Source organism: Garra rufa, chromosome 20 (assembly GCF_049309525.1).
Source record: "Garra rufa chromosome 20, GarRuf1.0, whole genome shotgun sequence".
Taxonomy (NCBI): domain Eukaryota; kingdom Metazoa; phylum Chordata; class Actinopteri; order Cypriniformes; family Cyprinidae; genus Garra; species Garra rufa.
The window spans coordinates 32,189,356-32,215,809 of NC_133380.1; the positions used below are offsets into that span (position 1 = coordinate 32,189,356).

General features: G+C 35.5%; 1 protein-coding gene across 1 annotated transcript; it reads right to left on the reverse strand.

The window, feature by feature from the left end:
- Positions 1–3,734: 3,734 nt before the first annotated feature.
- On the reverse strand, positions 3,735–24,542 carry babam1 (BRISC and BRCA1 A complex member 1). Its single transcript, XM_073825948.1, has 9 exons — positions 24,422–24,542; positions 23,222–23,623; positions 16,366–16,424; positions 16,140–16,260; positions 14,478–14,556; positions 14,312–14,336; positions 14,093–14,222; positions 5,682–5,768; positions 3,735–4,499 (listed from the first exon to the last, which is right to left on the reverse strand). Exons 2-9 carry the CDS (start codon positions 23,615–23,617, stop codon positions 4,299–4,301), a joined length of 1,098 nt encoding a protein of 365 aa, XP_073682049.1. The 5' UTR covers positions 23,618–23,623; positions 24,422–24,542; the 3' UTR covers positions 3,735–4,298.
- Between the last annotated feature and the right edge of the window lie 1,912 nt (positions 24,543–26,454).

The window sequence follows — 26,454 nt, forward strand, 5'->3', positions numbered from 1 at the left end:
GAACATAAAGTAAGTCAGGGGTTTTCCTGCAGGCCATTGTCTCCTTGCCAATCCATCCTCAGCGGAAAGTCATTTACAGAGGGTTTTCGAAACTGACTAGAAGTTCTCACCAAATTCCCTTACAGAACGAAAATGAGCTGCAAGACAAAAACAGGAAGCTGAATCTGCAAAAGACAGGAGGACACAAGGCATTTGACAGCCAAGACAGATTAGCTGTGGTTCTTATAGGGCATCAGAGCGAGAGCTCAACAAATATTCATCACTCCAAGAATTTTGGCACGCATTTTTGGTTCTATCAGATTGAAAGCATAGCTCAACCAAAAATGAAAATTCTGTCATCATTTATTCACCCTCAAGTTGATCCAAACCTGTTTGAGTTTCTTTCTTCTGCTGAACACAAAAGATATTTCGAAGAGTTGAACATTAAATGTCAAACAGGTTTGGAACAACATGAGGGTGAGGAGATGTTGGGTGAACAAGAAAAAGGAATAAAGCCGTTCAATAAATCACATACAGTTGAGGTCAAAAGTTTACATACACCTTGCAGAATCTGCAAAATGTTAATTATTTGACCAAAATAAGAGGGATCATACAAAATGCATGTTATTTTTTTATTTAGTACTTACCTGAATAAGATATTTAACATAGAAGATATTTACATATAGTCCACAAGAGAAAATAATAGTTGAATTTATAAAAATGACCCCGTTCAAAAGTTTACATACACTTGATTCTTAATACTGTGTTGTTACCTGAATGATCCACAGCTGTTTTAATCGTTCATGAGTCCCTTGTTTGTCCTGAACAGTTAAACCGCTGTTTTTCAGAAAAATCTTTCAGGTCCCACAAATTCTTTGTTTGTTTTTTAGCACTTTTGATTATTTGAATCCTTTCCAACAATGACTGTATGATTTTGAGATCCATTTTTTCACACTGAGGACAACTGAGGGACTCTAGTTCTGTAACTATTACAGAAGGGTCAAACGATCACTGATGCTACAGAAGGAAACAGTGCATTAAGAACCAGGGGGTGAAAACTTTTGAACAGAATTAAGATTCTTATTTTGCCCATATATACATATATATATTTCTTTTTGTACCATTCAGAAGCTACAGAAGATACTTACATGTTTCCAAGAAGACAAAATAAGTTACATTTACCCTGATCTTCAAATTTAAAAAGTTCAAAAGGCTCTTAATGCATCATGTTTCCTTCTGAAGCATCAGTGAGTGTTTGATCCTGCAGATGAGTCCCTCAGTTGTCCTCAGTGTGAAAAGATGGATCTCAAAATCATAGTCATTTTTGGAAAGGGTTCAAATACACAAAAATGCTGAAAAATCTAAGAATTTGTGGGACCTGAAGGATTTTTCTAAAGAACAGCAGGCAGTTTAACTGTTCCAGACAAACAAGGGACTCAAAAACAACTATCACTAAACAAAAAAACAGCATTAAGTATCAAGGTATGTAAACTTTGAATTGGGTAATAAAAAAAATCAATTATTTTCTCATCTATGTGAAAAATCGTATTCAGTGCTAAATAAAACAGAACATGCATTTTGTATGATTCCTCTTATTTTGGTGAATGTAAACTTTTGACCTCAATTGACCTTATGCACGGAGCGTTCTTTAGAACTTCCGCATAAGGATAAGCCAGCTCGTAAACTTCCGTTGAAGCTCATTTTATATGTGCTATATATTAGGTGGACACTCTTGAGACTGATCTAGTGCCTCGTTCTTATCAGAAACTGAGAAAAATTATAATTGCAACATTATAAATAATGTTAGCGGCATGAACATTCAGTTTCATATTATTTAACAACATATAATTTAAATGCGGAGCCTAGTAATCTCATACTTACCGTATCTGCATAGTTGTACATTTAAATGCTGACAGCTAAACACTGTCATAACGTGTTTAGGCTAACGTTAGCCAGCTGTCATATTTCTCTTCAAGGACATCTTAATCGTATTCTTGATAATCACTAACTTGCCTTCGTAGTCATGAACACATTTTTAAAACCTTGCAATATTTCAAAGCCTTTATTATTTTCTAACTCTACAGCTGTGAAATAAAATGTACTTCAAGGACTCACTTTTCATTCATAAAAAGGGCATCGGAAAAAATGACTTCACGGAAAACAACGTCTATTTTTGGCTAAAATAATATGGAATTACCCCATATAACCAATAGATGGCAGCAGAGGATTGTTTATTATGCAGCTGTCTCTCCCTATATTTTTCAAGACGTCTTGCTTTCGATTTATTATAAAATACTAGTATAATAAATTGTAGTACTTTTACCTTTTACTTTTATAGTATAGCAAGTGCAGAAAGTCATTAAGCTCACACACAAACAGCCTATAAGGGTGAATTATGTAAATACTACACTGGCATTTGTCATTCTTGAAACGGTATACATGGACGTTTGGTCCTCTTTAGACAAACAACACTTTTCTTCGATTGTGAATCGATTATGTAGAGAAAACGAACAAAGTACGCTCATATTACGGCAGAGTACAGTTGACCGGAGATGACTTAGCTGGCTTGACTAAACAAGGAAGTAATCCGTGCATATGGTCAATTGTATTTGTGATTACACCTTTTATTCACTCCTAAATATAAAGGTTAGTTATTGTCATTTATTGTTCCAAGAACGATTTTTTTAGATTATCGTAATGTTCTTAACACCAATGTATTATAAAAACTGTTCACTAAAAGATTCATGGAACCAAATATGTTTGTTTTTCTTCTTCGCGAATGAAAATGGAAGCCTTATTTTTAAAAGCGAAACTTTAAGGACCGTTTCTGAGAATTCAGCATCTTCATGTACGGTTTTCCTCCATCTTTGTTTACAGCTCGGTACAAAATACTTCTCAGAAGTAAGGAGGCTGCGGGGTGAAAGAGGTTAATGATTATTAACACAATAAAGGAGAAAAAAATTTGACCTGAACACTCTTCCGGCTATTATCTCCGAACTTTTGTGCTGCTCAAAAGCAGGATACAAAATCACGGATTCAGTTTGTGTGGTCAGAGAATCAAAACAAAGAGATTTCGTCTAGGAGTAAAACACACAAACACAAACACACTTCCAGTTAATAATCCCAAAGGTAAATTCCACAAAATAATTAACGGTATTCATTATGAAGACGAATGCCTGATTTCTTTTGTTCAGCTGTACTCCTGCGACCTCTTGTGGTCACACAATTAAATTGGTGCTTTCATTTTTTCCATTAAGGGAAGACACTGCAGGCAAAAACGCTATTTTTTCATGCACCTGTCAAGTTTGAGGTTTTGGCCTTTTTTGTTTTTCATAGTGTTTTTTATGAAAGAAAAGAAAACATCCAAAAAACACCGTTGAGTGTTTCTTTTATAGCACTTTATCTATTTCTGTCAATAGATTTCAATTACAATATATATTTTTAAAAGCCGTTTTTTTCTCCTACACTGAGCCATAAATCTCCACTTCAGTAGCACTTACACACACCAAACTTTACATTTTTAAGAATTTTTGAATGCAATTATTTTTTATGCAAATTAGCGTATAATTCATTAAATAATAGCTCATTTGCACATTTTAGAAAACTTGTAACACAAAAAATGTTTGCAATTATCAATGTAATCAAACAACTGGGTAAGTAAGGTGATAACTATAAGTTCATTTTTTTTACCCTATTCATCTGCAGTGTGTCGCCTTAAGAGTTTTGTATTTCTTTGATAAAAATTTTAAATTGACTGGCGTTTTCCAAAACTTTATTAACAGGATATACATTCCGTACAGTATGTAATAATACAGTTTAGCATATATCCATACAAAATAAGGGATTTGGTGGAATATAATTACCAATTATATTGTTTTTTGATTTGAAAATGTCTTCAGTGTAAATGCCTTGTCATTTAATGAGACCAGTGTTTGTTAGATGCTGTTCAGATGAACTCAGTTAAACCTTAAGCACATTAAATATCTAGTCAGTGGATGGCCATCAGTCACATGAGCTCATCTGTGAATTTCTGCCACATAACTAGTGGACCTTTGAGGGGTGTATGATGTTTCCAATCATGGGACGTTTTCAGAAATCAAAACATTTATAGCTGACATTATCAAAACTAATTGGTTAGCTTTAATGGGCTGTTCCTCAAGAGGGTTTTGAGCTGTGTTATGGCTGCTCTGCTAAGTTAAGACGCTGAAGTTTTCTAAAAGAGGCATTTCCAGCAGAGAAACCGTGGACAAGGCCATATGCACGCAGTTATTCACAGGTCACTCCTTCATTTTGGAGTTTATCAGTCAGGTTAGTCAGTATCACACCGTGGCTTCGGTCTCCTGCGTGTCATCGTCCTCCAGCAGACTGTAGGACGCGTGGCTCTGGAAGGGTCTCTGCAGCGGGTGGCACAGCAGTTTGGCCATGCAGTTGTGCAGCTCGATAGCAGGACCACACAGTGACACCTCAAAGCGATAGCACATTCCCTTAGAGTCCAGCTCGCTGAAAGAGGAGTACACGTCCTGGCGATACAGACACAGACATTCAGTACCTCTTTAGAAAAACTGAAACATATACAACTTAAGGCCACATTTACACTAGAGCGTTTCTTTTTGTTTTAAAGGGGTCATCAGATGCCCAAGTTCATAGGATTCTTTAAGGTCTGAATGAAAAGTCTCTAATATACTTTGGTTAAAAATTCTCAATAGTAGTGTAAGAAAACACCCTTTTACCTTGCCAAAATCAGCTCTGCAAAATATCAGCTCATTTTATCGCATGGGCCCTTTAAATGCAAATGAGCTCTGCTCGTCACGCCCCTCTCTGCTGAGGGACTACAAGCTGTAATGTTTACTTTAGCCACGTTTAGCTGCATTTTGGTGTGTTAATCGGCGAAACTTGCCAACAATTACATTATTAAGAAAGGCTATTTGCAAAGAGTCATTTAAAACCCTTATACTCACTTCTGCTGTGGGTGAAGCTGCATCACGAATGATTCACATGAACATAGATGCATATGTAGATCAGGCTCGGCGCTTTTCTTTTAAAAACGAAAGTAACGTTGTCTTCTGCGTCTTCAGCGGCTCAGATGTCGGGAGTAAATGACTACTGCTATGTCCATTATTACATCCAACAACAGAACACCTCAATCGCTCAATTAGAGTCTTCCTCTGCACCTGAGTCACACAATGGCGATCGTATTCGGACTGTTTCAGCTCGGTGAGGGCGGGGCTAAGGTAAGGCGCTCATGTCAATCAACTGTGCTTCGTCACAACGACAAGAAGCTGAGAATGACCTGATTTTAAAAAGGGGATATTACTTTAAGATTAAAAATTCCACCGGGTGGATTTTTATCATTTTATCATAACTTTTGCTACGGTTACGCCTGTCGTTTACAAAACTCCAGCATTTTCGACCCTCGAAAATTGAGACTTTTCGAAAACGATGCAAACCCTATTTATAGTTTGAAAACTCCAGGATTGCTTTTCAGTGTAAACGGACCAAAACGTAGACTTCTGACGATGATGTGGCCATGTGAATGGTCATGTGACATGCATTTTAGGTTGTGTAGTGTAGACGAGAGATCGTTTCTGATATGCAGTGAAAAGGCCAGTGTAGACGAGGATTGTTTTCATGCTAAAAAGCTGTTTTAAAATGTGAACGCACTAGTGTAAACAGCTCCTAAGAGATTCAAAGTAAGTTTAAACCTTCCAGCTGGTGTCTTCTGTCTGTTCTTCAGCTCCATTATGAAGGTAAACAACATCAAAGAAAAAATATGGAGACTGCAGCATTTTCTGGAAAGAAAGAGAATATGCAGGATTACTCATTTGAAGACATGGTTATTTTAGTATCAGTAGATATTATTTAAGTTTTTGTAAATATTTTGAATTTTAGTTTAAATTTGAGTAATTTTGTTGTGGTTTTGACATTTTTGTAAGTTTTTTTTAAAATGCCTATATATTTATTATTATTATTATTATTTTTTTAAATGTTATTTATTTTATATACAGTCAAGCCCGAAATTATTCATACCCCTGGCAACAGCTTGGACTATTTGGAATGGTATAGAACTTTGGATTTTCCCATAGACTGTGACAGTTTACAAAGGGTATAAATAATTTTGGACATGCCACTTTTTGTTCAAATGTAAATAAAAGTAATAATTTTTTCCACAATGATGCCTCTTGTACTTCATCTTATTATCTTCTGGGAGACGCCTGTGTCATTTCTAATAAAAAAAACTTGCTGGTTGAATAAAAGTAACTTTAAGTCAGAATTTGCCAGGGGTATGAATAATTTCGGGCTTGACTGTATAAATATATATACATACATACATACACACACACACACACACACACACACACATTGCGAAAAGTATTGGGACGCCCCCTTCTTTTGACTACTTTAGTAATTTCCATGAGTACCCATCTTATATTTAAGCATATGATAGTCTAGGGAATTGTGTGCTTCTTATTTTATAGCAACAGTTTGGACATGACCCTTTTCTATTCTAACTTGACAATGCCTCTGTGTACAAGGTAAGGTTCAAATCGAAATGATTAATTCCGTCACTGTGGATGAACTTGACTGTCTGCAAAAAGCAAAATCCTAATCCCATCTGAACACCTCTGGTGTGATTGTAAATCCAGACCTTGAGCCAAAACTCATCACCAAACACCAATGACTCGTACGTATGGGTCCAGTCATTTTAGACACTTCCAAAACCGTTGCAACAGAGATGGAAGATACAGTTTTTTAATTATGTCTCCATATTTGTTGCCACAGTTTTGGAAGTGCCTTTTTCTGTTCTGAAGAAGGGGTGTTCCAATACTTTTGTCCATATAGTGTATGTACAAGTCATTGGTGTTTGGTGATGAGTTTTTGGCTCAAGGTCTGCATTTAAAGTCACACCAGAGGTGTTCAGCTGAGATTAGGACTTTGCTTTAGTTTTTACAGACCAGTTAAGTTCTTCCACACTGACTGAATTAATCATTTGTATGTGAACCTTGCCTTATACACAGAGGCATTGTCATGTTAGAATAGAAAGGGTCCTGTCAAAACTGTTGCTATAAAATTAGAAGCACACAATGCCCTATAATATCATTATATGCTTAACCATTAAGATTTAAGATTTGAAAATACTACGGTAGTCAAACCTGTTTATTAAAATGGGGTGTCCCAATACTTTTGGCAATATAGTGTGTTTATATATCAAATAAAAGTGATTTTATGCCCATAGAAAGCACATTGAATGTAAGTATATATGTATTACATAAGTATATATGTAAATGAAAAAAATATATAAAAGAAAACGAGAAATGTTGCTTTTGAAATTAACTGAATTAAAATGTTTGAACTAAAGTTTACAAAAGTTTTTTTTGCATTTTATTTTCTGTTTTATTTATTTTATTTTAAGTAATGACATTTTTTTGTTATTCTAGGGTGTGTTCACACTAGAGCCCGTCCGATAAAGGATTTCGAAAAGGAAAAGGATTTTTGAAAGTTTTAAAATCCGATATATCGGCCGATATTTATTTTTTTAAATTTCAGAAACGCGCAACACAAAACTTTAACAGATTTCCCTAACATTAGTTATTTGTAGTTATTTATGAGTTTTAACTAACATAATATGATAATGCATTTTAAAAAGAAACTTGTTTCTTTTATTGTCACAACAGAACAGAGGAACATCAAAATATATTAAAGTTCTGATAAATAAAATGTATAAAAATAAGCTACCTTATAATTACAATGTCAGCTTGCTTATCCCTTTACCTGCACTTTTTAAATTCTTTCCACCAAGCTACATCAAACCATTTTCAATCATCAGTTGCTGCCTGCCTTCTAAAACCTACTATTTAGCGATCTAAATCCATTATGTGACTCGTTAATGCTGCGGCTGAACGACAGTCTGCAATGCACACTTGGCGTCATTGGATTTCACACACGTGTAAAAGAAAAGCGAACTTTTATGCACAAGCTACGTTTGATACTTTTTCTCTATGTCTAAATGTTCACTCCTCGCAAGTCTAACTTACATTTTACAATCCAGGGACTTTAACTAGAGATATGCTATTTATAAATACAGTAATCATTACTTTATTTAGGCAGAATAAGTTCATTGTGGTTTCCAAGCTCATTAATGTTAACGTTAGCGGTCTTCCAGTGGCATTGACAGTGACATTAGCTTCCACTGATAGAGTTCGTTACTATTAAGGGGGTCGCACACCGGACGAGAAACGCAGCGCAACGTCGCATCGCGCCGAGGACAGCTGGAGGTATCGCACACCGGACGTGCACATTCTATACGCGCCAGCTCATTTTTCATTGAAGTTCTGAACTGCAAGTGACGGTTGTGACCTTGTAAATCCAGTAGGTGGCAGTCAAAGACAGTGAATGTAATAACGACAGGCAAATGTTACATAGGACTTTAGATTTTGCATATGTAGAAATGTCTCAAGAAAATAAAATGAATTAATTATAAAGGTTTACATTTTTTTCAAGCTGTAAACCTAATGTAAATAGTATTTTGCAGCAGTGGTATCTTGTTTTTTTAATCTAATAGGACGATTTGAGACAAATATGTTATTTAATATAAAACTACGCAGATGGCGCTCTGTGGCGCGGTAGAAGTTTGAACAGCTTCCTGAGTCGTAGCTGGGTGCCGCGGACAGACGCCGAATGGCGCCGCCGGTGTGCGTATGCTCATAGAAATCTATGTGTTCAAATTTTAAAGACGTGGCGCGACGCGGCGCTGTGTTTCTCGTTCGGTGTGCGACCCCCTTTACTCTGATCATCTTTGCCTTTACATTAAAGGGAAGGTTTGTTTCATGCAGCCAAGAGATGAAGTAGATACCTGTCTTCCCGCGGGGGTATAAGTTACTTTTATGTGGGCTTTTGCGGGACAAAATAACATATATTCCTTTTGGAGCGGGCGGGCGCGGGACTAAAACATCCGTCCCTTGCAGATCTCTAAGATGAAGTTTGCGTGCAGCGGTAGCTTTGTCTTCGGTTTTTACAAAGCGTAGCCACACTTTTGAGCACTTCGCGCGATCCATCTTGTAGTAGACTGATGTTTACATTACCACACAAGGTCCTGGCAGATTGCACGCGCGGAAGGCCCTGGCAGATCACTAGATGAAAATTTGCACCCAGGAATTGATAAGAGGAATCGACATTTTAATTTTATAAAAAGTATCCGATTCTTTACTCTTAAGTATTCAATTCCAGAATCGGAATCGATTTTCGATTCCCAACCCTACCATGAACACACTTCACCGATGATCTCACTCGCGGATAACTGGCTCTCTCTGCCCGACTCAGCGGGTTGCAGGATGTGTGGCACGTTGTACACGAGTGTTGCCAAAAGGGACGGTGTAGCGTGCCCTCTGGTGGACAAACTATACAACGCCAACACTCATGACATGGTTAAAGGGTGTTTCGTCCGCTTTTATTTTATTTTTTAAAAATATTCATTTATCGGCCATTATAAATGGCGATACCGATAGTTTGGAAAATGCCTAATATCGGCCGATAAATCGGTCGGGCTCTAGTTCACACTTGTAGTTCCATACATTTGGTCCTGGTCCACTTAGCGTTCACACTGGCAATTTTGACAACAAACCTAAAGATACAGAACCTAAAGACATAGTGATACATACACAACCTGATTGGTTGGATTGAGTGACTTATATTTCGTGACGGAACTCACCAAACCCTCCAAACAAAAGGAAAAGGTGCGTTTAACTTAAAGCGGCGCTGAGCTTTAGGTTGAATACACCAAGGCCCGGTTTCATAGACATGGCTTAGACTAAACCAGGATTAGGCTATAGTTCAATTAGGACATTTAATTAATTTTCAGAAACATGCCTTAGAAAAAAATATTACTGTTGTCCATCTTGAGACAAAACAAATGTATTTTAAGATCAGTCAGTGCAAGTTTCTTTCAGTTGAAACAGCTCAGATTTACATTTTAGTCTGGGACTAGGTTTAACACTAGAACCGCCACGGGGTCAATTTTACCCGTATCGGTTATTCAAATGTACCTAACAGATTTTCAGTAAAACACTCAAGTCTCCCAGTCATTGACTTTTACTAAAATGTTGTAATTTAAAATCACCTGGTGTTAAAAAGTGTTTAGATAATAGCAGATCGAAAAACTGAAAATTTATACCTAAAAGCGCCAGCGCGGGTCAAATTTACCCACTATATAACGCGTGTATTTTCGCGCTGTCATAATCTTGCCGGTTATGTTTTTACATTGTACATTGCTAGGCAGCGCCTTTTACTCACTGAATTAGTGGTTATCAGTTTCATAAAGTCAATATGAGCAAAAGAAGGCAGCTGATTTTTGATGAAGAGCTATTACAAGCACTAAATACCATGATTATTGGAGAGTCTGTTATGCGTCCTGGGTCGCCTCAGCATCTGACGGCTCATCTGAAAGTGATCTAATATTTAGATGTTTTAGCCTAACGTTACACATATTGTTAAAACTTTGGATTATTTATTTAATTTTTGTTTTGCAATTTCTATTGTTTTTTGTTTGCTATTTATTCTAGTCTGACCGTTTCCTGAAAAAATCTAAATCAAAAATCCGATCTATGTAATGAATACTTTTTTTTTAAGTTTATTTGTGTTGTTCTCTTATTCATATTATAAATGATATAAGTAAACAAATTAATCATTCATTAGGTGAAGCTGTGCACTTGAATTTCACATCTCATAATCCTATGCAGTGTGCGCAAGTTATTTTTGCACATTGTTGTCTATGGGCTATTTTCGTAATTTAAATAACACGAATTGTCTAAATTTTTTGAATAATGACAATGAATTAATATTACACCACACAATTATGTAGTTATGTACTTCCTTTTAATTCCCTTTGTCAGCGCAGTCTTGTTTATGTTAAATTGACTGTTATGAAAAAGGACTGTAGCCTGCATAAAAATCTATAAACAAAACAACAGGGCAAAAAAAATAAGTTGATGACTAGACAATCATTTTTTTTATGACACTAGACACTTCTTTATCAAGACAGTGGCATAATACAGTGAATGGCGGTTTTAGGTATACAGCGACCTCTGGTGGTTCTAGTGTTAAGACATTAAACTAGTTGCTAATGCCATCTGCTGGACTAAGCGCACACATTATTGCGTATATATGATTTTATTTTCACCAAAAAGAGCTCATGAAAGGCATATTACCTTCTTGTTGCTCCATGTTTGCCCTCTGCTCATTTTGTTTTGGTTACACCGCTTTTGTATGAAATCATGTCGCATAGCGTTGTATCTTGTCATTACTTCCTGTTTTTGGTTCGTTTAGAAGTATTTGGTCCGTGTTGCGTTCATATTTCATTCGACCACACCAGAGTTCGTTTGGAAGCGGTCTCAGATTCTCGGTCCGCTTGTTTGGTGTGCACCAGAGTTCGGATGGCAGCGTTCACACTTACTCAAATAAACTACAGAGCAATCGCACCAGAGTTTGTTTTCATCGAACCAAACATGACAAGTGTGAACACACCCTTATTTTTAGCTAACTATAATAACTGTTTTGGGCTAAATCTCTCAGGGATTAATTTTGTTTAAACCTGAATGATAAAGACTTTTTGTGTTCATGTTGCTTTCATATGGTTTTGAAAAATATTATACTATTTTTAAATTCAATGACTCCAAAGAGTGTAATGTGGTGTAACCATGAAGTAAAAAGTAATTTGTGTTACAATTAGAATATATGTGGGTGTACACATTTTCATAATTCAAAAAATTATTTATAAAAGTATTTTAATATAGGGAGTTGTACCACATGACATTTTACAACCTGAACTTCATTTACAAACTTAAAAGACATTCATGAAGGCTTTTAGGGGTCCTCTTCATGATATCACTTCCTGTTAATTTTTTTCTGCATATTTTGCACATTGTTGGTTGCACCACATGACTTTGATTTGGTGGACAAAAGGTGGGGTCACATTTATAGCTGTTCTGCAAATTTTCACAGGTAATCTGGTCATTTTAATAGGAATCCAAGCAAACAGGAATGTTTCATGAGGGCGAAAGATTTTCTCACAGCTTTCAAAGTTGTAAGTATAAATTATTGATTAAAGGTCCCATATTGTCAAAATCGAAATTTCCTGGCTTTTTTCATGATAACTGAGGTCTAGGGGCTATGTAACTACCAAATGAGTTTCAAAACAGTCAATCCACAGTAAACTGCACACAGCCTGCTTAAAGTAGCTGTTCATTTTCACGAGCCGCTGTGACTTCCGCAAAGATGTGACGTCTGATCTACTCAGTCACCGCCTTCGGTCACCACCTCGAGCACCAATCACATCCCACCCTCCTTTTGTCAAACCCAGACAATATCGTGTCCATAACATTGCTAAGCAACAACAACACGAAAACAAGTTGAGAAAACCCTGTTCAGTCTATAGATGTCGAAACTACATTATTGCACAGGCTTCAGAACAATGTGAATATAAGAGACCACTGGCACGTCGTCAACTTCAGCCTCTTTCACACAGCGATTCCGGTAAATACACGGATAATGTTTCCCATGATTTGTTCCGGAGTTGTTTGATTTGGTTCATTCACAGTTGTTTTCCGGAATCTGTGCGTGCTTTACACACAACCCATAAAGACATGTGACGTTTGGATGTGAGATGTAATGCGACGCGTACGTTTCACTAAACTGAAACTAACCTGAACAAACTGTGCTTCAGCGCTGATAGTGAGGAGCTGGCTCTGTCTGATCGCCGCTTCATTCCACTTTGCACGTATTTTTTCGTCGTGAAGAGTCGCATGATAACGTGCATCATCACTACAACACTGCCTTTATGGTTCTGGCTTTTGTTCACACAGCGCTCGTTACCATAATTTTCCAGAATCAGCGCGCATTGTGAAAGGGGCTTTACAAAAGCAACAGTTATGTAGCTTACTGCATTCGGTGTTTGAAAAAGAAAAAACATTAATGATCATTCTGAAATATTCTGTTGAGTATCAGCAGGCTAGGCTCTCTCTATGGCTCTGGGCTCAGCTAAAGCATACATGACCGTAGTTAACTGTGACTGGCCTGGCTGTGCGTCACTCAGAAAACAACAGGCCAATCAGAAGAGAGGCTCATGAATATTACTTAGATGGGCCAAAATCGACCTGTTTTTGACAGAGCTCCTAAAAAAGGAGCTGTAAAAATATATTGAGATGGATTTTGGCACTTATACCGCAAATATATATTCTTAAGGACATCAACAACTAAAATAAACTTCCAGAAATGTGTACAATATGGGACCTTTAATGGTAAGACCTTTGTTCATCTTCGCAACACAAATAAAGATATTTTTGAATAAATCGGAGAGCTTTCTGACCGTTATGACTCGGCTACGAGAACACTTTTTGTATGCAAAGAAAACAAAAATAATGACTTTTTTCAACAATTTCTTTCTTATTCTCGTAGCTTCATAAAATTAAGGTTGAACCATTGATGTCACATTGACTATTTTTTACTTAGATTTTTTGTCTTGTTTCCAGCCAAAATATCTGAAAACTTCTTAATTTAAAAATTATTTTCTTGTTTTCAGTAAAAACAAGTCAAAATTAAGTGTGTTTTTGCTTGAAACAAGCAAAATAATCTGCAAATGGGGTAAGAAAAATAACCTGTTTTCTGTTTGAGATTGACATTATTTTTCTTACCCCATTGGCAGATTATTTTGCTTGTTCTAACTTAATTTTGACTTGTTTTTACTGAAAACAAGAAAATCATTTTTACTTGTCTAGAAAATCCTTCTTGATTTAAGAATTTTTCAGATATTTCGGCTGGAAACAAGACAAAAAATCTAAGTAAGAGAAGCATTTTTTGCAGTGTAAACGTGTCAATTGCTTTGCTGTCTATGGAAGGTCATAAAGCTCTTGGATTTGATCAAAAATATCTTAATTAGTTTTTTGAAGATGAATGAAGGTGTTACAGGTTTGAAACAACATGAGGGTGAGTAATTAATGACAGAATTTTCATTTTCGGGTGAACTAACCCTGTACATATTTTAAATAACCTAATAAATCTAAACCAAATAAAGTGTTCTTGTCATTAACCTATAATTGTGTAGTAACGTGTCAAACAAACTCACTTTGGCAGCTTCAGAGGGGTTGAACTGGAGCATGCCAGCATGCCGGCCTAAGATGAGGAGAGTCCGGACTACGAAAGGAGGCGGGATGGTCTGAATGTTCTCCATCTGAGGAAGTTCAATTTTCTGCAGACTACAAGAGAAGGAAAACATACAAATGAATGGAGGGAGTTTAATCTACAGCAGTCTAATGATCAAACACAGAGGAAGAAAACTACTTACATTACATTGAGGAGATCTTCCAGATCTATAGTTAGTAGTTAAGGAAATAATCAGTGTGATCACGGTTCATTCTCACTGCTTCCTCTGCAGCTCTTATCACTGTTTATCTGGACCAACCTGATTCCACAAGCACATAAAATGGGCCTAACTCTCTAAATAAGGATACTGAAGGACTCACAGACATTGGTCTCCAGGTCGTACAGACAGCTGCACAGCTCTCGCGGGTCAGACGTGAATCCTGATAACTGTGTGTAAAAGAGATTTAAAGTGAAGGGCTCATAATATGCTATACTTCAATCAAAACTATTGAATTCTGGATATGTTTTTGAACATATAAATAAAAACAATACATGACAAATAAGAGTTTTCTTGATGAAGAAGAAAATTAAATTAAAAAATACATTTAAAAAATGTTCTTAACATACTCTTTATATTCATGTTTGTTTCGGTTTTGAAAAAAAAAATCAACAAAAGGATACATTTAAATAAAATACAAATATGAAGTAAGTAAAAGAAAACTCAAATCTGAAACTTTGCACAGATAACTAAATTTCAAAAACTAAAACTGAAAAATACATGTAAATATTAACAAAACCAAAACAACAACAAAGTAACAAAATGTTTTGATGTTATTTTAGTTAACTATAATAACTCATGTTGATTTTATATGGTTTTGAAAAGCATTATACTATTTTCAATAAAAAAAAAAAAAAAACTGTTTAAATACAATGACTCTAAAAACGTGCATTTGTGGTGTATCCATTTATCCAGTAAATTTCTGGATGGTAAGTAATCTTAATAATTACTTCCAAAAAATAATTTAAATTTAATAATAATTTATAACAATAATAATTTGCATTTTCAAAATAAAAAGGATACATTTAAATAGAATATAAATATTAAAAAAGTAAGTAAAGAAAAAAAAATCTGAAATGCTGCATAGATAACTAAATTCAAAAAACGTTTAACTACTAAAATTATAAAAACTAAAACAAATAAAAATAAATAAATGTAAATATTAACAAAACAAAAACACAACAACAATAAAGTAACAAAACATTTTTAAGTGATTTTAGTTAACTATAATATCTCTGTTTTGGACTAAATTTAGATTACTTTTGTTTAAAGCTGAATGATACATATTTTTTGTTCATGTTGATTTCACATGGTTTTGAAAAACATTTTACTATTTAAATTTTTTTTTAAAACACTTCCAAAAATAATTTAAATTTAATAACAATTTATCATAATAATATTTTAATAATAAATTTACTTTTAAAACAAAAGGATACATTTAAATAAAATATAAATATAAAAAACAAGTCTAAATTGTTGCATAGATAACCAAGTACTAAAATTACAAAAAATTAAATTGAAAACTGAAAATATAAAACTAAAAGGCAATTCAAGTTAAATATTAGTAAGTATAGAAATAGTACATAAATAATAATTTAATTAAACTAGAGGTTAAAGTTTTTTTTTCCACATTTCCCAAACACATTGAATGCTTGCAAGTCTCTTAATTATTCAACTTTTAAAATACATTTTTCAGTGTCAAAATTATAACTGTGTTCAGTAATTAATATAAAACCGATACAAAAATATTACATTATAAATTAAAAATATTGCCATGGCATCCAACTGCAAATAAGCTGAAGTGGTAAAATGATAAAAAATGAATTCAATTAATCTATATAGAAAAGAAAAAAAATGGGAAATGACAAAAGCACATAACAAAATTAATCGATTAAAAGGAAAATATAAAAATAAAAGCAAAATAATAATTTGGATTTTTTTCTGATTAAATGAATAGGTTTTGTCCACTCACCCACATGGCATCATCATTCACCACCACCAGAGCAAACTCATGCCTTTTGTCAATCTTGTGCTTGGTTCTCACAAACATCTCAATCATTTTCTGTGAAATATTTAAGGCGTTCGTCTTGGATCTGGAAATGCAAATCATTTACAAAAAAAATTATATAAAATACATTCGTTTTAAATGAAAATGACAAACCAAAGACAACAAGTGAATTTAAAAACTGTAATGTTACCCATTAAACGACTCCAGTTTTTGCAAAGACATCTCCTCTGAAAGGTCCAAACAGATGATCTGTTGAAAAAAAGACATTGTGAGAACACTTGACTGACAGAAGTGTTTTCAAATGTAAATATCCTTAAAGGGACAGTTCACCCAAAAAAGAAAATTATGTCATTAATTACTCACTCTTATGTTGTTCCAAACACATACGACCTTCGTTCATCTTCAGCACATAAATTAAGATATTTTCAATGAAATCCGAGAGCTTTCTGACCCTGCATAGACAGCAATGCAACTGAGAACATTGATAAAATAGTCTATGTGACAGTGGTTCAACTTTAATTTTATAAAGCTACAATAATCAACATTATTCAACAAATCAAAGCACATGCATGCATCATGGTACTCTCCAAAAGGGCGCTATGTAGGGCTGTGCAATATGGACAAAATAATCATATTGCGATTTTTTGAACGAATATTGCGATTGCGAGTTTATTTGCGATTTTGGCAACTGTTTTTGCTTTTTCAAACAAGCTACATACATACATTCTAAATGTATTCAGTGCACAAGAAGTGCATAACAAAACATTTCACAATGAAATAACATAGTATTAAGTTTAATAAACAAAACTGTTGTAAAATTGTCTTTAAAACAGACAACATAAAATAAATTAGCCATGTTACTTTTTTCCCCGGTACTTTAGCCTACTTTGTGTAATAACGAAAACATTCATTTCAGTGGAAAAATAAGTCCAAAACTCTATATTTTAACATTTTGAGGGCTCTACAATCTTTTTCTTTTTTTTTTTTCTTATGTGTTTTAATTTTTCTGACAATCAAAAAGCATAAACATTTATTTATTTTTAATCAAATGAAAAATAAACCCTTTTATTTTTTGGCAAACAAACAGAAGTTCACTGTTAAAATCAATACATGAAAGAAAAATTATATTCAGTTTAAAACGTTTAAATAGTAATACAATTAAGTGGTTAATCTTGTTGTAATATTTATTTTTTTATCATATATATTGTTTTATGTATGTTTTGTACATTATACTGTACAAAAGTAATACAAGACTAATATTCTTCTGTTACATGTTAAACCGTACTTTTATTTTGACAGGTTGCCAAGAAGTTTCTGTGTAGTATGATATGATGCTAGTTTTCTCAAATGAAACGGTAAAAGTGACACTCGCAGCAGCTTTGGAGATTGAGTGTATCTGTTCATGTTAGATGCAAATGCCAAAAATTAGCAGGAGCATCACGCATGCTTCAGTATGCGTGTAGTTAAAGGTTGTATCAGCGATTTCTAGCCTGAAACATAAAGTATCAAATTCAGCTGAGCTTTCTTCATGATCCGCTCGCTGCCTGCCCCATAAATTGTCTGTGAAAAAACCGCGTCTCTCTGGTCAGCCTAGGGTCCGAGATATGCCAAAAAAACAATCGGCACTACCAACCTTTCCACAGATAAACAAACAGTGTTCCAACCAATCAGCGTCAGGGGTTTGGTGTTGTGGACTTTCGCTCCGCCTCCCTCACATCCCTGCACCAGTAGGAAAGTCCACAACACCAAACCCCTGACGCTGATTGGTTGGAACACTGTTTGTTTATCTGTTTAATAGTTGATAGCGCCGATTGTTTTTTTTGGCATATCTCGGACCCTAGGCTGACCAGAGAGACGCGGTTTTTTCACAGACAATTTATGGGGCAGGCAGCGAGCGAATCGTGAAGAAAGGTCAGCTGAAATTGACACTTTATGTTTTAGGCTAGAAATCGCTGATACAACCTTTAAAATAAAAAAAAATGCGTCTCTGCCATTCATACATAACAGAGGCAAACGGAACATGCAGGATTCATATTAAAACGGTCTTTTTGCATTTCAGTTTTCACAGACACTAGTCCATATCGCGATTTGAATTAAGAGACAGACCAACTTTTGATTTATTAATCCAAAAATCAACTTATTCCGTGGTATTCCGCGCTATAGTAAATTCCGTTTTTATGAATGGAGTCCGCGATCCCGTCCTGTTTTCGCCGAAGAGACATTATAAACGCGCGACCATGTAGAGACAGAAATGACATGCCTTCGTGTAAATACGATAAATAACATAAGGCAATTTAGTTTGTTTAATAAAAGAACAATGTATAGCCCTGTTCTATAAGAAAGATAACCTTAAATGACTTCTATTGTGATCTGGCACTATATCGAAAATAAAATAAACTTGACGTTCAAGGGGAGCGGGGGGGTGCCGTTGGGAGGGGGGGGGGGGGTTTAGATAAAATCGCAGTCTTATGCGGTTTAGAAATCACATGTGCTTAAATCGTGATTTTTTTGCGATTGCAATTAATTGCACAGCCCTAGCGCTAGAGTGATGCAGAGGAGAAGAATTGTTGAATAAAGTTGTTATTAGGAATGCTCCGATCCGCCTTTTTTGCCTCTGATACCGATTCTGATACCTAGGGTTTGATATTGGCCGATACAGATAACGTAGACTAACCATGTTCCGTACACTTTTCGCCCTTCACCGCGCGCCAGCGACCACTCCTCCATTGCTGAAAGCATGACAAGCATGTTTGTGTGATCATTCTCTGGGAGAATAACTATTGCGCAGTACACACTTTGATTGATGTCTTTTGGGCCAATAGTTTTTGAGAAAAGTGGGGAAAAGTACCTCCTCCGCATGTGTACTGAAGATGATAAGCATTAACGGTGTTCCGTACAGGTTGCAATGGTGTTCCGTACAGAGTGTGTTCCTTGATTTCAGTGAAGAAAATTATTAAATAACTTTTCTGAATATCCTATCTTTTTTTTTTTAAATAAATTAAATAACTTTTTTATGAAAAGTTGGCAATGAAATAACGTTACAACGTTATAACGTTTAATTAATGTTTAATTTGTTAATGCATGACCATTTAAAATGTTAAAACATTAAATTCATGTAACGTTAAATTGATGCCAACTTTTTTTCTCCTTTAAAAAAAATTAACATTAATGCTTGTGTTAATGTTAACTTAATTGACTAAGAAAATAAAAATCATCACTGCACGCAGGATGATGGTGGGCAAACAGCCTCTGCTGACTGTCTCTGGCATTGAGTGGCGCCAAGCTGTCATCGCCCACAATTGACGTTTAAATATTCCCATTTCAAAGCATTTATTCAACAAAAAGTAATTTATTTAACATAATGATAACATAATATTCATTTCATAAAGCCTGCAATACTGTGAGATCCATAAATTAAATCAAAATGCACGTTTTCGCTGCTTTAGTTGTCTCCCCTCCCAAGTGCCTGTCTCACGTTTAGTTTGCCCACTATCCATTTTCAAGCACAGTGGGCAGACCTAGCAAACTTATCGAAATGTCACTGGAACAAATGGTGGGAGTGTCGCTGTCGTGATTGGGGATGAAAGAGAGAGAAATGAAGATGACGCAGATATATAGTTTATATATGATCCGAAAGTATTTATTCAGCGATCGGCGGTAAAAGGTAATCTGTACGGAACATCGTTGTGTACGGAACATGGTTAGTCAGTTTTTTTTTTCATTTAAATAAATGCAGAATTTATATACCTTATGTGTTTGGAACTGATAATCATTCTTTCACACTGTTTCAAAGACTGTTTCATTATAAAAAAAAATTTAAATAATAAATCTGAAAAAATATAGGTATATTCTAGGGGTGTTACAAGACTCACGAGACGAGATTTTTAAACTTTTTTAAAGAAATCCTCAATGATGAAATATATAGGGAAAATCTGTATTTTATTCAACTGAAAAACATAAAATGCATGTGCATTTTGATATGAACTTGTACTTTATGAAATTAAACTTCTATTTTAATGAATTATATGCTGTAATAAACATGTAAACTAAAGCTGCATGATTCTGGATAATTTAAAAATCCTTGCAATGTCGGCGAAATCATAGGCGTTTATCCACAAAATCAAGCATCACAATGGAAACACAGAATGATCTTGGAAAAAGCTTTACCGAACTGACTGGCGTAACCGAACGCGACCAGGGTTTGAAGGCTGAATTAATAACCAGCGGAGAGAAGAGTTTATGTGAACTTTAATGTAAGGACTTAAATATTCATACGTACCTCACAATAAGCTATTGCATGGATTCAGAAGACTTGGAATATGGTGCACGAAAACGTTATTGTGCTTTATAATGCTTTTATACTGCTTAACGGTAACAGAATAATACGCACAATATCGGATTTGGATCGGCCCTCTATGATCGATACCTGATCTGACTAAGCATTAGGGGTGGGAGAAAAAAATCGATGCATCGATGCATCGCGATTCTCTCTTCAACGATTCTGAATCGATTCCTAATATTTCAGAATCGATTCTGAGCTTGTTTTTTTTTTCTGCATATGGCACGTGTGCGCGCTAGAGACGCGGCTGGCTACAGCGCACAGAATTTGCACTGTGAGACACGTGCGCATTGCTTGACAGCGTGCTTCCATCCGCCGTGTTTTACTTTAGATATGCGTTCATTTCTGCCGTCTGGAATGCAAGAATCTGTTGCACTGGCAGACTCACGTGCGCTTTGTGTTTGTTCGTCCTAAAGCTCGATTGCGGATGCGGTTAAATGCACTTGCATTTTGGAATAGTTTCAAACGAAATTGTTATACAGTCAGTTATGTTTTCAGAGCAGGACAAAACATCTGATATATTGAAATAGATCTGTGCATCATTGGCGTTCCGTCCATATACAGTAAGCTGCTAATGCTCTGCATATCCAGGCTGTCAGAGAGAATGCGTTCACGTGTTAAATAATATAAACATGCTTATAAATGAATCCCTTATTTGAATCTTCTGGGCAAGCAGATTCTCCGCATCTTCCTTGACTCCTCAGAATTGATGCGCATTCTGTTTTCTGATTTCATTCGCGGGGTAAGCTGTCCGCGAAGCGCTCGCCCAAGCGGAAAAACGCGCTGTTGCTGCCAGATCCTGATTGCCAAAAATGTATTGTATTTTTGTATATTATATATAATATGTATATTTTCATAATTTCTCAACAATTCAAAAGTTTAAAGTCCACAGAAAAAATAGCCTATATAAAATGTATATATATTTTTAAAAATAATAATAAACAGGAAAAAGAGGAAATATTAAAATATGATTTCGTCTCTGATTTTATTGGTGTCTAAATAATGTAAAGATATTATTATTTTTGGTATTACTGGTGGTTTTAGCACTCAGCATACCTGGTAAATAAAAGTGTCACCTCTCGCCACTGCTGTGCATTAGTTTGGTAAAGCTGCCTGTCTATGATCTCATCAGTAATAATAAAATGGCAGTAATGCTGAGGAAAAAAGAAAAACTATTGTCTGTAAACTTTCGGATACCTGAAGAAAACTTATTTTAAATAAGTAATTGTTTTAAAAAGTACCTTTCTTACATAATTTAAAAAAATAAAGTAAAGTTGGCCCAAATTAAATTTGATATAAAACAAATATGAAAATGTAGCCATGTGCAGTACTATTGAAAACTGAGAATGTGACCATCGTGATATTTAGTTGTTAATGAAAACAGTAATCAAATTGAATCTTGAAACCGGTGAAGATTGACACACCTACTTTTACAGAGATTCCAACTATAAACAAAAAGCATAGAAACTGCAATTTTACATGTTTTTAAAATTGTAAAGTTGTATTTGCACAGCAGAAGAATTAATTGGGGAAAAAATGTAGATCAAGAATCGTTTTGGAATCGGATCGTGACTCCCAGAATCGGAATCGGATCGGATCGTGAAGTGCCTGAAGATTCCCACCCCTACTAAGCATGGCCGTATTGGAGCCGATACCCGATATGAATATCGGATCGGAGCATCCCCAGTTATTATTTTAGTTTTTTTTGCACTTAAAAAGTATTCTTGTAACTAGGGATGCACCGAATGTTCGCCAACCAAAATTATTCAGCCAAAAATAGCAAAAAAATCTCTTTCGGTGTTCGGCCGAAAAAGCTAAAAGGCAGAATAAATTATACCGAACAATGACGTGACACGATCAAAGGTGCACACTAATGTAGCAAACATGTCGACAGTTTGGAAGCATTTAAAACTGTCCGAGAAAGATGCAAAACGCTGTCTAATACATGCACAAAGCCAGGTTCCAAAGTCCAAATCGCGAGGAAAATCTGAACGCTGAAACAGCGTAATAATAATTATTGTACTGATGAAATACTGTATTGTTACTGTTACTGTACAATCATTACAACAGCTCTATTAATACATTTATTATAACATTCTCCTTTGCTTAGCAAGGCTGCATTAATTTGTACATTACTAACACATGCCTGATTCAAGAAGGGGCTCTTAAAAATGGCCAAAGACTATTATTTTACTAACTTATTAATTTTAAGTTAAATTGTGCTTTGGTGGTAGGCTATAATGTCTACTAGAAAGTTAAAAATGTTCAGTGGTAAATAAATATTTTTTAATTGTTGTTTTGAAATAGATTTTTTTTCTTTGAAAAGCAAGACAAAACTGTAAAAAGCAAATATTGGCTATTTAATTTATGCAATGGTGAAAAAAATTGGCAAAATACATTGGGAAAAATCACAAAAAAACCGTGTTCGGCTTCGGCCAAGAATTTTCATTTCGGTGCATCCCTACTTGTTACTTCATAAAAATACAGTTGAATCACTGATGTCACATGGAGTATTTAGTTGATGTTCTTGGTACATTTCTGGACCGTGAACGTGGTAGGACGCTTGCTGTCTATGCAGGGTCAGACAGCTCTCAGATTTTACCAAAAATATCTTACTTGGTATTCTGAAGATGAAGATCTTATGGGTTTGGAACAACATGAGGGTGAGTAAACCATTCCTTTAAGTTCTGTTTACAGACAGACGTACCACTTTCTCTGGGCAGTTGACCCGTGGCGCCCGCAGGTGTAACTCCGCCGATGGAGGGATCTGGGTGCTCATGGACGGCTGAGGGGGTTTGGGTCTCTCCTTGACAGCAGAAGCCATCGCAGGCATGCTGGCCGTGGAGTTTGCTGCAGTAACGGGTGTAGGTGCAGCAGCTGTGATGGCAGAGGCAGAAGGTGGAGGGCTATCGGAGCTGGCCGCCTCTCCCTCTCCCTCCACACGGCTGCCCACGGCCGGCTGCGGCGGGGACGCCAGGCTGTTGTTCAGGCTGCCGGTGCTGCTGCGCCGGTCCTCTGCACCCTCCGGATTGGACCGGGTCCTGGGTCTCAGCTCCATCATGCGCTCCTCTCCATCTGCCTGACCGGGCTCAGGGGTCTCCATGACCACCTGACAACATCAGATAGTCACATATTAGACTACATCACACTAATAAATCAATATACATATGTGACCCTGGACCACAAAACCAGTCTTAAGTAGCACAGGTATATTTGTAGCAATAGCCAAAAATACATTGTATGGGTCAAAATTATCGATTTTTCTTTTACGCCAAAAATCATAAGGAAATTAAGTAAAGATTCCATGTTCCATGAAGATATTTTGTACATTTTCTACCATAAATATATAAAAACTTGATTTTTGATTGGTAATATGCATTGCTAAGAACTTCATTTGGACAACTTTTAAGGCGATTTTCTCAATATTTCGATTTTTTTGCACCCTCAGATTCCAGGTTTTCAAATAGTTGTATCTCAGACAAACATTGTCCTGTTTTAACAAACAATATATCAATGGAAAGCTTATTTACTCAGCTTTCAGATGACGTAAGAATCTCAATTTGGACAAATTTACACTTATGACTGGTTTTGTGGTCCGGGGTCACATATAATAAATACTGTATTTGATGAATATGATACAGGTAACTGAATGAGGAGGAAATAAAAGTAAACATTCTTATATTATTTGAATAAAAACGCATAGGAAGCCGCAAAAATGATAACAAAGGGGATTATTTTTTTAAACCCAAACCTAAGTTAACTTAGCTTTTAAAAATATGTTTTTGAATATTCGTCTGTATGAAGAAGAAAAGGCAGGTTAAATAACATACGCGATTTCTCAAGAACGCAAAAGACTTGTACAGGCAGCGCAAATAGAATAGCGAAATGACGTTTAACAATAACTTACCAAGCATGCAACAGATGAAATTATGATTTTAGTGGGAAAACTGATCTAAATCTGATTTCACAATATTATTCTCCGACACTTCCTCGTTCACTTCTGTGTCGGTGTCATTCAGAGTCGAGTGCCGAAGCGGGTTTCTAATCAGTAGCGCCTCCAGCGGACTGGAGAGTTACTGCGGCTCTTTTTTTTTTTTGAATGATGCGTTTTCTAATTGAATTTTTTTTCTTTATTAAATCAATGCCACAAGAACAACAGGTATTACATATTTATGTCAAGTTAACATTAGCTGCCAGAGAAAAAGAAGAAACGAAAATAGAAAAAGGAAAGAAAGAAAATTACATAAATTTCAATGCTTTCATAGCATTACATGTTTTCAGTGTTTTTTGTTTGTTTGTTTGTTTGTTTGTTCCAAGAGATTTAAATGCAATTTGAAGTCATTAATAATTTTTTTTTTGTCTCAACTGTACCCATATGCCATAGTACAGTTGAGACACCCATTGTTAATGCTCTAAAGCTGGCTAACCATTTCTTGCAAATGTAAAAAATTACAAAATTGTGCAACATTGTTTTGAAATTCAGATTTATTTATTTGCTTTATTTAATTCAGATTCAGTTAAACAAAATAGGAACAAATATTTAACACTAGAAAAGATATGGCAAACAGTACAAATGTAAACATAACAATATACACACAAACATACATATATAAGCATCACTCAATACTTTCTGCATTTTTACGTTTTCAGTCATTCTGTATGATTTATAAGGTTGTTTCCTTATGGGGACCAGTCTCTCTCAATTTGTTTTCCTTTGATTGAAAGTCATGAAAACACAATCTTGGAGTTTTTCTTTTGTTATTTGAACAAATGGGAGTGCAAAAAATATATATTTGTGGTACTCTCCCATTCACTGCTCTCGGATTTTACCCAACTATGACGACTTCTGCTATGAGAAACCCAGAGATGTGAGAAAGGTCCATTACGAGCAGTTCAACAACAAAACAAAAAACTAAAATATAGCTGCAGCGATAGGGTTCAAGCGCTTAAGCATGTAAGGAAAAAGACATTACATACAGATCATTAAAAAGCATTTTTTGGCAAATGCAGGTAATTTACCATAGAAATATAATGTTAATGTTCATGACTGTTGTAGTCCCAGCTGTGGTCCGATCACCTTAAAATTTGCATGCATGTTTAGAATCACCTGTCGCATGTGCTCAGCAGGTTTCGTGATGTTTTGAATTTTCTTTTAGGCTTTAAAGGATTTGGGGTAAATTTGGACAGGCCCCTTTTCTGCACGACCCCATTATAGCTTTCCAAATGGTACATTTCAAAGTTTTTGATAATTATTGGACTATAGAGTCCAGAGAATTGTACTGATTGAAAAATGTGATATCGGCCCCAGTAACTTCTTTCAAATTTCTCTCAGACCTGTAGGGCCATGAGTCAAACAGGCCCACAGAGTTTTGTTCCGATTGGCCTCCGTTAACCTTTTCTAACAGGTGCTTAAACTTCATCGGACAATGGATGAAGTTTGAGATAGGCAAACTTCTGTTTTTTGAGATACGCAAATGTCCTTGTACACACTTGTGGCACTTTGGACCGAGGTTGTGCACACAGATTTTCATGTTGCTAGAACAATCAGTTGCGCAGTTATAGCCATTGTTTATTTTTTCCTCTCTTATAGCACTACCAAGTCACCAAGCTGTGCAATTTTTGTCTTGCAACATCAGATTGAGCTCTTAGATAAGTGTTCTGAGTTTGGCGAAGATTTCTTATTCCATTCAGGAGTTATAGTCGTTTTACTAAAAGTGTCCCTGCCCCTTTCGAACATTTTGGCATCCCTTTGTGACGGAGAGTTGAAAGTAAATTTTTTTTTGTTGATAATTATTAATATTTACTGTCCAGAGAATGTTTGAAATAAAATTGAAATTAGAATGTTTCTGCACTGGTTTGGTTCCAGGCAACTCATTACCCGTGTTTTTCCAAACGTCTACCCATGAAAGTGCACTGGAACGGCAGTCAAACCTGTGACTT